This window comes from Myodes glareolus, chromosome 5, assembly GCF_982192425.1.
Source record: "Myodes glareolus chromosome 5, mMyoGla1.1, whole genome shotgun sequence".
Lineage (NCBI taxonomy): Eukaryota > Metazoa > Chordata > Mammalia > Rodentia > Cricetidae > Myodes > Myodes glareolus.
The window spans coordinates 84,206,514-84,224,443 of record NC_142030.1 but is presented as its reverse complement, the minus strand read 5'-3'; the positions used below and the strand labels follow the sequence as shown (position 1 = coordinate 84,224,443).

Below are 17,930 nucleotides of genomic sequence, written 5' to 3'. Positions count from 1 at the left end.
TAGGCATTTAAATGCAAAGTAATAAACTTCAACATTTTTCTCATGCTGATATAATTAACACAAATATTGATCATTTACCTAAAAGTAAAATATGAACTAGAAAAACATCTGCTTTTGACTTAGTCAATGACATTTTGGTTTACAGAAAAAAGAAACAATTATTGAAATTTTCTTGTTTGTTGAAGAGCATTAAAACAAAAACTTACTATCATTGAACAATGGAGCCACCGTTAGTAGTGAGACATTTTGTCTACTACCTTATTGATGCTGGCATTTTGTCTGACGCTAGCTGTTCATTCTGTCAGAGCGAGAGGGTTGGGAATGCTCTAGTGGATGAACACACACAGAATAGCTAAGGGACAGTACACATATGACTTTCTTTAAGAAAAAAAATTGGGTGGGTGGGGACAAGAGGCAGATATGGACGGAGTTTGGGGAGAAAGCTGAATATGGTCAAAATATATTGTGTGGAATACTCAAAGAACTAATAGAAACAAGAATCGTGAAAAGTAAACATTTGTTCTTGAAAGACTTATAGAATGTAAGCAGAGCTGAAAAAGTGAGGAAACATATGGGAAGAGCACTAGCTTACAGAAGGCTAACAGTCACAGTATACTAAGTAGTCTCAAAATTCAGTACAAATAAAACAAACAACAAAGAAAAAGTGGACAACATTTTGAAGAACCATTTTCAGAGAATAAATGCAGATGGCAGATGAGCAGAGAAAGGATGTTTTTCAGCTTTGTTCCCTGAGACCTAAGATGTCACTAAAGGCTTAGATTTCCAGGATATGAAGAAGCTAGTTTCAGAGAGTCTGCAAGTGTTAATATGGAAGTCACAGTTGTAGATAACATACATCTACAAAGGATCCAGCAAATCCATCCTGCAAAGGGAGAAAAGCAAGTAAAGCCCTCTCCAGCTGTAAAGCCTGTAAAACCACAACAATAACTGGCAGAAAAAGATATCATTGCTTTTTAAACATTGTTTTTATTGAGGTAAATATTTTTCTTCAGTTCCATCCCTTCCTCCCCTCTCCCATGATCCCCCATGCTCCCAATATATTCAGGAGATCTTGTTTTTTTTCTACTCCCCATTAATATTAGATACACATATTTCTCTCTTAGAATCCTCTTTGTTGTCTAGGTCCTCTGTGGTTGTGAACTGTAGGCTGGTTTTTCTTTTATTTGTATATAAAAGCCACTTATGAGTGAGTACATATTATATTTGTCTTTCTGGTTCTGGGTATAGCAGCATTATTTTCAATATTCAGAACCTGGAAACAACCTAAATGCCCCTCACCTGAAGAATGGACAAAGAAAATGTAAATTTACACAACAGAGTGCTACCGAGCAGAAAAAAATGACATCTTGAAATCTGCAGGCATGGATGGATCGAGTAAGACATTCTTAATTGTGAAATAGTGAATTTATATATCAGTGGTAACCAATGACTGTATAATTTGGTCTAAGTCCCAATAAATAAGCAAGAATTCATACCTAGTGCAATAAACCTAGACAACTACCCTAGAGGAGAACCTATTATTACCTCTTCACAAACCAGTACTGTTTCTAATGGCATTGTAAATATTTATACTTGTACACACAGATATATGCTGCCCTGACAGGGTTCATGAGAAGTCCCATAAAAGATCAAACACCAGTCACATGTGCAATCATCAAGAGCAGTTATTAAAAATTATCACCATGTAGGCATCTGACCACCTGACAAAGTGACAAATGGCAACCCTGAGAGAAACTTTCAGGCTCCTTTAAATGGAGTTAGGAAAATTACAAGGAGGAGGAATTAGTCTGGGGATTGATTGGTGTATTTTTATAGGTTGGTATAGTATTGATAGGTGGCTCTAATGGTTAGGGACACTCTAACAGCAGGGCAGGGAAAGCTATCTTTAGCAAGCAGATGGTTCTGGGATGCTTGTTGATTAGTTGTCCCTGAATTGTGGTTTTTTTGAGAGCTGTTTGCTCAGCTCCAGCCAGTTCCAGTAAACTGAAACTAAGGTCTGGACTTTGGCAGGGCTACTAGGAACCTGTTACCACACTGGTTTGTCTCCCTAGCCCTCTCACTCCCACCCATTATCAAAGAAGTTTTACTTTTTTTATAGCAAATTGAGATTAAGTAAGAAAAACACAATAGGTCAAAATGCAGAGAACAACTGACTGTGAGTTGAAAATCCCAGTTAATTCATCTTCAAGACAATCAATACACCTAAGACCTAAATATATTATAGAAGAATAAACAGAAAGATTGTGAGTGTCAGAGAACCAGGATGTCTGCTATGAAATAGTGTCTTTTTATATATGACAGGGAAACTACACTCACAAAATCTCAGAAATAAGGTTGTTCAGCACAAGAGAAGTGGACATGCCAATGCATGTGGATTTCAATCACTAGATGAAGAGTTATAGATAATTAATGTCTTCTGGCAGAGGAAAATAAGTTTTCTCTTGGAATGATTCCACCTAATAAGTTATCCCATCTCAAGTGACCAGGCCTAAATATATGTACATTCAAGTATCCCTAAAAGGACTCGGTAGGGTGTGAGTGTGTGCATGTATGTATGTGTGCGTGAACAATTATAGTCAAAAAAAAAGATGAGGTCATGATTTTAGAAGGGAGGAAAGGAGAGGTGTATGTAGGAGAAGAGAGACAATAAAATGATATAAATACAGTACTTGCATATGAGAGATGAATTTTTCAATAAATTAACACATTCCTAACTCTCACCAGAGAAGCTTCTATTGGCAGTTGATTTCATTTAACACAAATATCTACAAGTGACCAATATGCCGAGAATGGAACTGTAATATTCAGTCTTAAATGGGATATCTTTATCACATTCTCTACTGTCAAGTCTCAAAGAATGCTGAAGAAGAAATGACAGGAAGAGCAGAAGACTCAGAAAATGTACATGGCTACCAGGAAGCAGCATTTTTCAGACACAGCAAGGAAGATGAACATATGAATTCTAAATGGTTGTGAGAGCAATCACGAGTTCTTGCATGGAGGGTGGAAGTGATGGGCATAGGATCCCACCCCTAGCAGCTGCTGTCAAAGGGAGAATAAGTTCTCTTTATGAGCATACCCAAGATGAATCAGCCACGCTCCAGTGTAACACCACACGTGCAAGAAAATAGAAACAGCAGAAAGTGTTCTTAGTGTGTTAGAAGAAGTGAGTAGAGGAGGAAGAGTAGAAGTAGGAGGAGGAGGAAGAAGAAAAAGAAACATCATAAATTGTACATCATGGATTGTTTTAGAAAACAAAAGGAGCTGGAGAGGTGGTTCAGCAGCTAAGAACACTGGTTGCTCTTCCAGAGGTCTTAAATTCAATTCTCAGCAACCACATGCAATGGAATCTGATGCCCTCTTCTGGCCTGCAGACATACATTCAGATACAGAACTCATACCCATAAAATAATAATTAAGTATTGAGAAGAAAAGAGGACACAAGTTAGGTGAGTAGTAGAAGGAACACATATCAGAGAAGAGTTGGGGATAAGTGAATATGCTAAAACATTTTATGAAATTTAAAAGACCTATAAAAAGGAAATTCTCAAAAAATTAAAATTTTAAAAATGGTCCTATGTAAGCAAAAGTAATTCGCAAATTTGGGTCTCATTGTGTTAAAGTTACTAAAAATTACTACTAGAAACTTATAAGATGAGTCATGTCATACAAGAAAATCTTAACAAATTTAATAAAGGATCATATTCTAGACATGTAAAGGGTTATAAAATAAATTATAAAACAAAACTTGCAATTAAAATGAAATATTCTTATGTAATTGCTATTTTTAGTTCACTAGGAAGATAAAGTATATATATACACACTTCTAATCTGATATGTTTAGATTATAAAATCTCACTCTCCTGATATTTAGAGAGAAACAAGTCAAATAAAACTTGTTTATTGTTGTTATGGATGCAAAATGTTCCAAACATCCTGAAAATCCACATGCCATATTCTTACAGACTGAATCATGCACGTGTCAAAGTACTTATTTAAGAAATACATTATAAATTTATATTCAATGACTTATCTTTAAATTTCATAAGTGGCTCAAAAGTTGTCAAGATTTTAAAATGGTACAAACAGCTAAATTATTATGTATCTATGTAGAGTTGTCTCCCAACAATAAAATCAGTTACTATACAAGCCATAACATAGAAAAATAACACAGATATTCTACTGAAAATTTATGAAATTGTTTGAAAACATGATACAAAATTATTTTGATATGAAGTGATAGAAACACAATACAGCAGTAACAAAAAGAAAAGTTATTACCTATGTTGGTGGAGTTGAAGACAAAGGGAACATGAGAAATTCCTGACTAGATTAAAACTAGTTCTAGCTTGATGGGGTGGTATTCATATAAGCACAATCATTTCTCAATTTCACTTACCTGAACTCTAAACATATTTGAACTATTCCTGAATAGAAATGATTTTTCACAGATAAGTCCTGTGAAAGTGGACATAGAACTGCCAGTTGTTTTTTTTAGATGTTTATTTGGAGAAAAAAAAAGCTAAAGCAATTTAGCCAAATGGGATATTTTCACAATGAAAAGATGCAGAAATGTGAAAAACCAGAAAATTAATAAAGATCAGCACATTTAACAAAGACCCTAGAAAAATTTGTAAGATTAAACTATGACCAAAACCAGCATGGTAGAAATGCTACCAAATAAGAACTCAGTACAAATTTTAATATTAATTACATAAAATTTTAAATCACAGATGATAAAATTTCTTAAAGATTAAATACATAATGGACAGTATCAAAATATAATGCTAACGAATTTATTCTTCAGCTAAATCGTACAATAGGAGGCAGTTGTCAAACATTCAAAATAAGATTAAACTTTTAAGTATACATTGCATTTATAAATAAGAAGTCTCAATGTGTTTATATAATTATTTCAGAATTGTTATGAAAATTCAAGATAATGTCATTCAAATCTAACCAAGGTTATTTAAAAGAACTTGGGAATCTATATTAAATTAAAGAATAATGCAACTCAGACTGATTTTTAGAATCCTTAATATTGCAGCAAAGTAATTACAAGTGCATTGACTTAAAAATGCATTTGAAAATTGTTGGCTGCAAATTGATTTAGAATTATATTTTTAAAACCAAAATGATAATGAAAGGAATTCAAATCCACATTATTATGATTATCATTTTACAGACATTCATTTTAAAAATAATGTATGACACCACACAGTCACTTACAAGAACATATCACATGAAGTAACCATCAGTACAAACATATTAGCCCAGAAATAGGAGAAAACATGAAAACTAGACAATATATAATACCTCAGAATTCCCTTCAACATCACAAAGGATTCAGAGACAATTATCATTACTTTAAAATTGCAAGTTAATACTTGAATATATGAACTATGTGTGTGGCTATTATCATATTTGTTTAATTTTAAGCTATATTTTGTAATTGTTTTTAGCTAAATGACAAAGTAATTTCAAAGTTAAGAGTACTATAAAGTCAACAAAAGTTTACTGAGTATTTGGTTTTAATGTATGTAGTTGTGTTTGCTTTGATATATACTTATCAGGAATCCTTAGTATTCACTTACACACACTTGAAAAGAAACATTTTGACACAGTTAATATAGATGGCATAGGGAGTCAAGAGCAATATGTGATCTCAGAGCCAATTACTTACTGACACGAATGCATCTGGGTTGAGGAGACCAGCCATTCTCTGTACATGTAACCGTGTCTTGGCCATTAGGAAGACTGTAGCCATGGTAACACTGGATTTTTACAGACTCGTCCTGTCTGTAGGATCTTTCCTGTTGTATAAATTTCCCATTCTCTACTGAACTGGTGTAACATATCTCTAAGGACCACAAATTTAGCATAAATGTTAAATTAAAACAAAAAACACTCATTTATTTTTTAAAATTAAAGTTTATCTTTACAATCAGTAAATAAACATGTATGGCATTCAAAAATAAAACCAAAACCAAATGTATCAAAAAGTAACATTTATCTTAGTTTTTATGAATGAAATCTGAAAGCAAAAAAGGTTTTCTCATATTCTCTATTTTTTATGTCCAATCCATGAAGATCTGCTAATGAAGAACAGGAACTAGTCTTTATGCTCACAGATTCCTCTGTTTCTTGTTTTTGTCATGAGAGACTTAACTGTAATTATGTAGGTGTTGTCTTTCTAGTCTCTGATAGTTAAACATGATTTAATACAGACATTGACTTACTGCGGCATGAAGGTGCAGGCTCCCACCCTTGTACAGTGCAGTAAATGTAGTTCCCGTTTCTCCCTGAAGGAGTCATAAATCCGCTGTTGCAGTAGTAATAAACATATTTTCCTGTCGGTAATGGGAAGTAGGACTGGTGTGCATATGTACCAGATAGATATCCATTTTTGATTTGTGGAAAACCACAAGGTGGAACTTGCAATAAAAACAGAAAGACAGAAAAACACTCATATCAGAGATAAACCACTTGATCAGTGAATTAGTTTCTATTAATTACAATAACTGCAAGTCTAGAGAGTGTTCGGAGAAGGAGATGAATAGGATCCAGACTGCTGAGGAATGTGAGGAGGTCTTTCCTCATGATTTCAGGTTATGCCTGGCATGTCACCAGAGAAGTGGGTCAGGAATATTTATTAATATCCAGTGTAATAACAGCCTATTTATAACTTTTATCAGACCTGAAATCTAATGTGAATATGGATACAGATAGGCCAAACCTGAACAGAATGGAAGACGCACGCCCAAAATAAACTGTCTTGACTTAAGTGACACTGTGCTGTCTGTGTGTTTTGAAGCCATTGAAATCCTTCAAAGCAACCATCTCCAGCGAAGGTTGCATAATTTCCCTATTCTCATGTGAGTTGGACTCAGAATGTAAAGAACTACCATGTCCAACACAACTGTGAGTAAATCATAGATGGGTTCTGGACCCCCACTGGCTCTTTAAACAGTAAATCTAGAAAAAGATAGGTTTCATCAAGCAATCTATGCAAAGAATTATCTGTAAGAAACTGAGGCCTCTTGCCAAAGCCTTGTGAGTGTGACTTGTTGGACATAGGACATATAGTCCAACCAAAGCTCCTGATGACTGAAAGCCATGACAGTCTCTGAGAGCACCACAGTAATACAGACTAGTAGCCAATCGTCTTCAAATATGACACATATAATGGGAAGCCAACAAAATTTTGCTATGAAGCAAATATTTTTGATTGATATTGCTACAGTGCAAATAAATACCTAAAATTAAATCTTATGTCATTCTTTCCCAACAATTTAAAAAGTCTTTGAACATGATTCTTAATTTGAAAAATGTACATATGCATATATACATAAATTTGATTAGCAGTGAATTATGAACTTAATTTTTCTAAAATTTGTTTTTAATATTACCTAAAATCTTAAATATTAATATTACTTAAAACTTAAATGTTACTTAAAAGAAAAACCAGGCCCACTGCCTACAGATCTTCTTTTCTCTCTGTTCCCTAATTACAAACCTACTACTCTCATTCCCAGCTAGAAGGAGGACACCTGTAGCAACCTTTCCCCCCCCTGCTTCCATTCCCTGTAGAACCCACAGAGTTCCTCTTCTAATTTCCCTCCTCTTACTCATTGCTTTGTCCCTGTCTCCTCCCCAAGAGGCACACCCTTCTGACCCAAGTGTTCCTGCCAGGGCAAAAAGTAGACTTGAAGGCAGACCCAAGCCTATCCTGTTCCTGAGATTCAATCCTCTAGTCTTTTCCCCAGCTCTCTAGAAGGAGAAATGCTACTATCTCCCTTTCTTCTCTGACCCCATCAATCCCCACTAGATCACTATGCTCTTCTCTCCCTAATTTTCCTTCCCCAAACTCATCCCAGTATCCCAGCCTCCAATACCAATAAGAACTCACTGGAAACACACCAGTTGAGGAAGACAGGGAGACCAGTAAGCTAACTGAAGACCTTCACCATTCCTCCTTATCTACAAACCAACTCTTCAGTGTCCTCTGCATTGAGACAGAACATCAGCTGCAGCCTTTCTTCCCCTCTGCCTACATCTCCTGTGGCTCTCACAGACTATCCACTTCTAACCTCCTTCTCCCTACTTATTGCTTATTCTCAGTTCACATTCCAGTTGGTACCCTCTGCTATACCACAGGCCTTGCTTGCCAGACAACCAGGAAGGCTGCCTAAAGACTTCATCTTTTCTCTCTTTCCCCACAGATCCAATCCCCCAGGCTCAAGTCCAACTCTGTAGCAGAACACCTGTGGCAGATTTCTATATTATCCCTCAGCTCCATCTCCTGTAGATCCCACAGATCTTCCCCTTCTCTCCTCCTTTCCACACACTTTGCTTTGTCCCAGCCCCCTAAGCCCTGCTAAGCCAAGTTCCCTGTGAACATACCAGCTGAGCAGGCCAGGGTAATCAGCAGAACACAGCCATCACACTCTCCAAAACTCCTTTGAGTAAACAGAAACCAAGGAACAAACCACCCATGCAGCAAAGACAAATACAGAAATCAGAACCTAACTTATAATCATCCTAAAACCAGATGCATAGATGCAAGCATAGAAATACAATTAATAGGCAGGGCAATAAGTCTCCACTAGAGTGGGGTTATCTTATCATGTGAGGCCTTGAATATTCCAACATAGCTGAAACACAAGAAACTGAGCTTAAAATCACCTGTATGAAGATAATAGAGGTCCTTAAGGAAGAAATGAAAAATCCCTCAAATAAATCCAGGGAAACACAAACAATTGGAGGAAATGACTACATACCTTAAGGGATCCAAGAAAACACAAACAGTGGAAGCAAAAAAACAAAACTGCTCAGGAACTGAAAATGGAAATAGAATTAAGAAAATAAAACACAAATGAAGGGAATCCTGGAAATGAAAAATTTAGGAATTTGAAAAGGAACTGTGGAGGAAAGCTTCACTACCAGAATATAAGAGATGCAAAGGAGACTTTCAGGTGTTGAAGGTAGGAAAGAAGAAATGGAAACATCAGTCAAAGAAAATGTTACATCTAAAAAAACTCCTAACACAAAACATGCAAGAAATCTGAGACATTGTAAAAAGACGAAATCTAAAAATAACAGAAGAAGGAGAAAAATCTCACCTCAAAGGCCCAGAAAATATTTTCATCGAAATCAAAGAAGAAAAAGTTTCTGACCAAAAGACAAGGTGCTTATAAATGTACAAGAAGCACACAGAACACCAAATGACTGGACCAGAAGAGAAAGTCCTCTTGCCTCATTATAATCAAAACACTAAATGTACAGAACAAATAAAGAATAAAAAAAAAGGCACAAGGGAAAAAGACCAAGGAATATATAAAGGTAGATCTATTAGAAATACCCTTAATACCCTGACTTCTCAATAGAAACTCTAAATATCTGAAGGGCTTTCATATATGTGCAGCAGTCTCTAAGAAACCACAGGCACCAGTTCAGATTACTATTACCAACAATATTTTCAATCACCACAGTTGGAGAAACTAAGATATTCCATGATAAAAATAAATTGAAACATTATCTACCAAGGAAACCAGACCTACAGAAGGTGCTAAAAGAAGAACTCCAACCCATGACATTAGCTATACTCATGAAAACAGAGGAAATTAATAATCTCAAACCAGCAAAGCCAAAAGAAGGGGAGCGTGTGTGCGTGCGCACACACAAACACACACACACACACACACACACACACACACACCCCTACACTCAAAGAGAAAGAGACCATTAACAATGACAACAAAATAAGAGAAATTAACAGTCATTGGTAATTGATACTTTCAATATCAATGGACTCAATCCCCTCTCCTCAAAAGCCACAGATGAAGAAAATAGACTCAAAATCAGGACCCATTCTTTTGTTTCATGCTAAAAACACACATCAATATCAATGGTCATAACTAGGAGAAATATATTCCAAACAATTGTTCCTAAGAGACAAGCTGGTGTGGCCATTTTAATATCTTACCAACATAGATTTCAAACCAAAATAAATCAAAAGGAATGGAGAAGTACACTACATAGACATCAAAGGAAAATTTTGATGACATTTCAATTCTTGATATTTATGTCCCAAACACAAGCACACTCACTTTTGTAAAAGGAGAACTACTACAGCTGAAATCACATAATGACTGTCACACAGAGAAAATAGAGGGCTTCCATACTCCATTTTCACCAAAGGACAGGTCATGCAGACAAAACCTGAACAGAGAATAACGGACATAGCAGGCATTATAAATCAAATATATCTTACATACTTCCATAATATTTCTCCCAGAGGGTAACTGTGGGGATCCACACGTGTTTGAGATCCGCCATTACAAGATGGCGCTGAGAAGCGTGGTAAACAAGATAAGCAATTCTATTTCTGGCGAGAGTCTTGCCTTAGTTTGCCTAGCAACAGCTTTGCACCAATCCTAGCCTGACTAGTGTCCTGTTAGGGGGGAACATCTTTTCAACCTGCATATAAGCCGCCACTCCTCCCAGCTCGGGGCCCCTCACTTCCAGCTCTCCCTCAACCAAGCAGTCTTCATTAAAAGTGTGATCAGAGAAGAATCCTCGTGTCGGTGGTCTTTCTTCCCCTGCTGGTCAGGGGGCGCGCCACAGGTAACTTCTTCTCAACTACTCATGGAACTTTCTCCAAAATTGGCCACATACTCAGAACCAAAGCAAGACCCAATATATACAAGCAAACTGAAATAACTATATGCACTCTATGATGGATTGAAGCTGAATATAAAAACAGCAGAAACAACAGAAAGCTTATAGACTCATGGAAACAGAACAACTCTGCATTGAATGGTTACTGGTTCATGGCAGAAATAAAGAAAATAAAGACTTCCTAGAATTCCATAAAAATGAATACAGAGCATCCCTAAGTTTATGGGATACAATGACAGCAATGCAAAGGAAGAGTATATAACAGTAAGTGCCTAGAAAAAATTGAGAGATTTCATACTAGCAACTTAACAGCACACCTGAAAGCTACAGAATGAAAAGAAATAAGAACACTCAAGAGGAGTAAACAGCAAAAAAAAAATAATAATCAAACTGAGGGTTAAATTCAATAAAATGAAAACAAAGAGGACATAACCAAGAATCAACCAAAAAAGGAGTTGGTTCTCTGAAAAAATCAGTAAGATAGGAAAACCTTTCTCCAAACTAACTAAAAGTCACACAGAGAATATCCAAATTAACAAAAATCAGAAATGAAAAGGGGATAATAACAATAGACACCAAGAAAATCCATAGAATCATATAGACACATAAAAAAATCTGAACTCTACAAAATTGGAAAATCTCAAAGAAATGGGTAATTTTCACAATAGGTACCTCTTTACCAAAGTTAAATCAAATAAAATAAACAGTTTAAATATGTTTGTAACCATTAAAGAAATAAACACAATTTTTGTGAAATAAAGGAAGGAAAGAAGGAAAGAAGGAAGGAAGGAAGGAAAAAAGGAAGAAAGGTAGAAAGGAAGGAAGGAAGGAAAGACGGACAAAAGGAAGGAAGAAAGGAAGGAAGAAAGAACATATCTAGTGGAATCTGCTATACTTGTAGACCTTATTCAGTCATCATCAGAGAATCTTGATCTGTCAACAAATGGGAACAGATGCAGAGACTCACAGCCAAATATTAGATGGAGAGTCTAAATTTGAGCTCTCCACCAAACCTTCCCCACTGAGCCCAGGGACTAACACAGGTGGAAAGAGTATAAGACCCAGAAGGGATGAAGGACACGAGGAGAACAAGGCCTTCTCTGTCATATAAGCAAGGCTCATATGAGCTCACAGACACTGAATTAGCGGCACAGGGCCTAGGTAGGTCTACAACAGGTCCTCTGTGTATATATTATAGTTATTAGCTTTCAGTTTTTTATGGGAGTCCTGACTGTGACAACAAATGAGTCTTTTACTCTTGTGCATGCTCTTGGAACTCTTTTTTTTTTTTCCCTTTGGGGCTGCGATTTCCAACTTTGACACGATAGTTTTTGCTTCTTCTCAACTATAATTTAATATGTTCGGTTGTTATCTCTTGGAAGCCATTTCTTTTCTAGCGAGAGACAGAAAGGGAGTGGATCTGGTAGTGAGGGAAGTTAGGGAAGAATTAGGATGAGTGGAGGGAGAGGAGTTATCATAATATATTGTTTGAGAAAAGGAAAAAATATTTCAAAAGGAAAAATATAGTGTCATTTAAAATATTACTTACTTTTAAAAGGTTGGACACAGACAAAAAAGTCAAACATTTACTACTTATCTTCATTTGTCCATGTTTAGAAAAATAATTTCAGAATTATGGGGATTAAAGGTGTGCATAAACTTACAGCCACATCTTGGAGCAGGGACCCAGCCAGTATTTGTACACGTTACAACGGTTTCCCAGGTTAAAGGATGAAAGCCATTATTACATGTGTAGCTGATTTGATCACCAGCTCTGTGTTTAATCCTTTTAGGTGTGTAGTCACCATTTGTAATAGAAGGCATTTTGCATGTCATTTCTGAAATGAAACATATATAAATTATGAGGAATCTTTAATTCTCAATTCTCATAAAACTTAATAATAGGAACATTAAATGGCAGATACAATTTACTTGCACTGATAAATGTAAAAATGACATTGAAATGAGCATATCTGCATATGCTTCAAATATCAGTATGACTTCCTCTCTCTCCTCCTGATGTATCTGTGCCTCTCTGATAGTAATTATTCTCTATTGAAACCATCACATATAGTGCTTCATGATTCCATAACTGGCAGTAACTTCATAAACTGGCACACCTTCCTAGACCTGGATGGAGAGGGGAGAGCCTTGGACTTCCCACAGGGCAGGACACCCTGACTTCTCTTAGGACTGGAGAGGGAGGGGGAGAGGATGTGGGGGTAGTGTGAGGGAAATAGGAGGGGGGAGGAGATGGAAATTTTTTTGATGATATGAATGCATTTAATGATACTGAGCACCACAATATAAAAAGGTCTGGGTGTGGAAGCTCACACCTGGGAGTTGAGGTAGGAAGACAAGCAGGTTACAGTGACTGTCAGGCCAACCAAGGTAACATACCCAGACCTTGTCTCAAAAGGCTGTAAAATGATACATTTTGTGTCATGTGTACTTTATTATGATTAAAAACTGAAGTGAAAATGTTACCATAATTATACAGATTACAAATAATATCAGACTAACTTCTCATGAAGACAGGAGATGGAAATTTTTAATAAATAAATAAATTTTTAAAAAAAGCCCACAGACTTAAACTTTTAACATTTGACTTGTAATTGTGTTTGAGAAGTGTTTAAAAGGAAAATTAAATGTAGGGTCTCTCCTCACTCTCTCACTCCCCCTTCTCTCTTTCTCTCTTTCAAAAAAAAAGCAAGCTTAGGAAGTGCAGAAGCACACTTGGGGAACCACACATATTTCTCAGCTTAAAAACAAATGAATGCCAAGGAAGAGATTTTAGTCAAGTGACTAAGTGGTCAGGAGAAACATAAAAGCCTTAGTTTTCAATGCAGTAGTCCTGTCACACTAAATAACATGTAAGAGACTTAAATTCTCTGTATCCTGCACTTAATTCATTTAAGGCTGGGATGATTTTTTTGAAAAGCTTTTCTTAAGTATGAGACAAAGACTTAATATAAAATAACACTTTATGGGTTGTATTTTGATGCTTTAGTGGATAAATGATTTATTTAGGAGGACACCTGGAATTAAATTCATGGAAGAGGTTTAATGCTAGGGTACTACTGCAAATACTACTTCTCTGATAAGAAATCACAAACACCATGAAAATAAATGGTTGGGCTCAATGCCATCAGCTAAACATTGGTCTGTGTGACTATCTGTTGTGGAATATTTCTTTACACTGTGTGAAGCCGTGCTACTGTGATTGGTTTAATAAAGAGATGAATGGCAGGAAGAGATTAGGTGGGACTTCCTGGGACAGAGAGGAGTTTGAGAGTAAGAAAGCAGAAGTTGTCAGCTGAGGTAAAGAGAACATGCAGGAGGAGAGAGAAAAGCTGTGAATCACATGGCCACATGTAGATGAATAGAAATGGGTTAATTCAAGTTATAAGAGCTAATGGGACAAGCCTAAACTTAGACCAAGCTTTCATAATTAATAATAAGTCGTCATGTCATTTTTTATATAAGAGGGAGAGGAGAGTTGGCAGTCCAAAGAAAAGCCTGACTACAGCCCTCATTCTTTTCCACTCATTGGACAACTTCTTAAATATTAAAAGACTTAGAAAATAACAGTAACTTCACCTTTACAAGAAGGCTGAGGACTCCATCCAGAAGCTGTGCAGACGGCATCTCCTCTTTCTTCATACACAAAACCTTGCTGACAATGATACTGATACCTTTCATTCTCCTTGTAAACTGTTTTTGTAGATAGAGCTTTTCCATTTTTAACTTCTGGTGCTGTGCAGGAGATTTCTAAATGCAAGAGAATAATTGTATCATGTTTCCTGTGAATATGGTATGTACTCACTCATAAGTGGTCTAGCCATAGTTAAAGGTCTTTGAGTATATAATTTGTGATCCTAGAGAAGCTGAATAAGAAGGTGAACATGAAGAAAATTATATAGTTATCCTCCTGGATATTAGAAGTAGGCAAGATTGCCAGGCAAACTTGGGTGCATGTGGGATGGGGGCGTGGAAGGACAGGGAGATGGTTAGGGAGAGGGGAGAGAGGGAGCATAGGGGATGGATTGGGGGAATGGGAGGGGGGAGGGAGGAAGGATGGTTATGGGAGCAGGGAAGTTTATATCTCAACTAAGGGAGCCATTTTAGGGTATGCAAGAGACTTGATTCTGGAGGGGTTCCCAGGACCAAGGAGAGGTCCCCAGATTGTACTCTGGGCAGCAGAGGAGAGGGTGCCTGATCTGGTCTTGGCCCATAACCATACTGATGAATATTTTGCATATCACCACAGAACCTTCTTATGGCAATGGATGGAGATAGAGACAGAGACACATATTGGAACACTGGACTTAACTCCCTAGGCCCAAATGAGAAGCAGAGGGAGGGTGATCGTGAGCAAGGAAAGCAAAATCAGAGGGGCCTTCATCTGACGATGGATGGAGATAGAGACGGAGACCCACATTGGAGCACTGAAAGTCAGGACCACGAAGGGTGCGTTCACCCACTGATACAAGGGGACTGATCGAATGAGAGCTCACCAGGGCTAGCTGGACTAGGACTGAATGAGCATGAGATCAAACCAGACTCTCTGAATGTGGTTGACATGGGGGCTGACTGAGCCCCCAATGTCCAAATGAAGACTGAGAAGCCATTGACAATGGTACTGGGTCTTGTTTCGTCTGCATGGACTGGCTTTTTTGGGACCCTGGCCTGTTTGGATGCTCACCTTCCTGGACCTGGAGGGAGGGGGAAGGAACTTGGATTTCCCACAGAGCAGGAAACCCTGACTGCTCTGGGAAATGGTGAGGGAGAAGGAGAGAGAGTGGGGGGAGTGGGGGGAGCGGTAGGGTATTGGGAGGAGGGGAGGAAGTGGAAAGAGTGTTTTCGGATACTTGAATAAACAAGTCTAACGGAAAAAAAAAAGAAAGAAAAAAGAAAAAAAATAGTTTATGAGCTTATTATAGTAAGTACCAGTGAGTTATTGTTAAAATATTATTACTATAATAATGCATGTTTATCCTGAGAATTGTAATTGGTATTGTCTTCATGTTTAAAAATAGTCTTTTGTACTTAATTGTTCACATAATGTATAGGTTCTGAAGTTTATTATAACAGGGAATCAGGTACAAAATAACATATTAGAGTAATCTATTTGAAGAGTACAGAACATACCTATTGGCTTAAGGTGCTGGGGACTATGGGAATATAAAAAGTAGACAACCTAGGAAGGTTTATTTGAAACATAATCCCCTGTGCATAATCTGAACTACATGTTCCAGTATTCTTTTCCTATTGGATGTATAATTCACTATATGAAAAATAGCAAAACAGTCACATATAAAATAAAATGGAATGCAATACAAAAAAAAACTGTTTTTGTAGATAGAGCTTTTCCATTTTTAACTTCTGGTGCTGTGCAGGAGATTTCTAAATGCAAGAGAATAATTGTATCATGTTTCCTGTGAAATGAACTCTGCTGGGCAAGTCAAATTTTCACAAGGATAGTGTTTTTTTTCCTATTAGGTCAATCAGTCAAACCAGGTAACCACACAACAATTGCTTTGACCTGATAGCGTTCCTAATCATGTATCTGCTGTTTCAAACATTAATTTTTGAAAATTAAAAGTGTATTTAATTATTTTTAAATTATGGTAAATTAGCCCTAATGAAATAAATGGCAGTCTATAATAGTTCTCAGATTTTTGTGAAAATGAAAACAGACATAGGCTTGCAGGTTGATATTTTTATTGAATAGTATAGAAAATAACACATCTTCTGATTATTGACAGTAATTTTCAAGACCATGTTTTTCGAGGAAATCAATTAAAGTCACTTTCCATTTGATCTTTGAAAAGTCACAGGCTTCTGCTTTGCTGTCTTCACCATGCATACGACTTTTTTTAAAAAAAACCAAAGAAAGAAGCCTAGAGACATCATCGCCACCATTTGAAACACACTTCCTTTAATATATACCACTCTGACTCTGAGGTACTGGCAACTGGTCTCACAAAACCTGTCCTCCAATGTTTTTATTTATTTTTTTTCTAGTTTGTAACCAAATAAACTTTCAAATGGTCACTTTGAAATATTTCATTCTTTTCCAAATCAAGCTGAGTTATTTAAGACCCCTGTAAACAGTAACTGTTCTGGCCTATGCTCATTCTCTTACTGACTGCTCTCCTCTGTTCAACTGTTAGCAACTTCCTCTAAGAGAAAACATTCTGCCTAGGAGAGAAGCTCCTACAGTAGTGCTGCTCAACCATCCTAATGTTGCAACTTTTTATCACAGTTCTTGACCTTATGGTGACCTCCAACAGTAAAATTATTAGTTTTGCTACTTCATAACAATAATTTGTGACTCTTAAATTTTCATGTTAATATCTGATATGCAGGTGGTCTTGTGACTGCTGTGAAAGGGCCATTTGACTCCCAAACAGGTTATGACCCACAGGTTGAGAACCATTGTTCTAACAGGAAGAAAACCATCCTATTTTCCAAGCAAGTTCATTAACCTCGGGAAGTAAACAATTTAAATGCTTCAGGAAGTCCTTGAAATTGAACACATTGACTAGGCCTCTCTTTCCCCTTGCATACAGAAGCACTAATGACCGCTGTAAATACTTTTGGGTCAGATGAGCTTCTGAGAAAAGCCTCAGATCACTGTGCATTGTGCTCCAGCTTTGTATCTGGGGCAGGCTTTAGATGATGCCACTTATCTTTGAGTCACTTCTTCCCCCGGACCGATAGTAAACTCTTTAGTTCACAAGGTGGACTTTGGTGGTAGATCTGTTGTCAGTTTCCTATCTGGAGTAAGCAGATGTTTGCTTTAATCTCCTCAGTAATGGTGTTATGCATCAACATCCTGTAGTGGAGCTTTTGTAGCAGCTGATGAGGCTCAGGACATCACTGTGCCTTAGACACCTTGCTGTCTTTTCACCTTTGCCCCCTGGCCTTCTGAGATCCTCTATGCTTGCTCTTTTTAAGGTATTTGCATCTGAAAATACCTTACTCTCTCTTGAAAACTAATCTCAAGGATCGAAATTTCTAGGATTCATTAGCCATAGACTTTGAATTATAGGCACATAAATAACACCCATGCAACTGCAATGTGTAGAGTATGTGGCACACTGAATGTACCAATCAACATATCATTATTTTCCTGAAGAATTTGTGTTGTTAGAAAGACTTGTTAGCTCCAAATGTCCTGGAGGAATGAAATGATCTAATTACAATCTCAAAACATAAAGAAA

At 36.8% G+C, this 17,930-nt stretch overlaps 1 protein-coding gene across 2 annotated transcripts in view; it reads right to left on the bottom strand.

Annotated features, from left to right (window-relative positions):
- The window catches only part of LOC148122125 (complement factor H-like), an 82,943-nt gene that overhangs the window by 34,533 nt on the left and 30,480 nt on the right, over positions 1-17,930 (bottom strand). The window contains exons 2-5 of one of the 2 annotated variants that reach the window (XM_087906449.1): positions 14,302-14,472; positions 12,366-12,539; positions 6,261-6,455; positions 5,705-5,881 (exon numbers count right to left, since the gene is read on the bottom strand). In XM_087906449.1, the coding sequence (XP_087762575.1) occupies positions 5,705-5,881; positions 6,261-6,455; positions 12,366-12,539; positions 14,302-14,472 (717 nt within the window). The remainder of the gene's footprint in view (positions 1-5,704; positions 5,882-6,260; positions 6,456-12,365; positions 12,540-14,301; positions 14,473-17,930) is intronic. The other variant, XM_087906450.1, reaches the window with a different exon arrangement.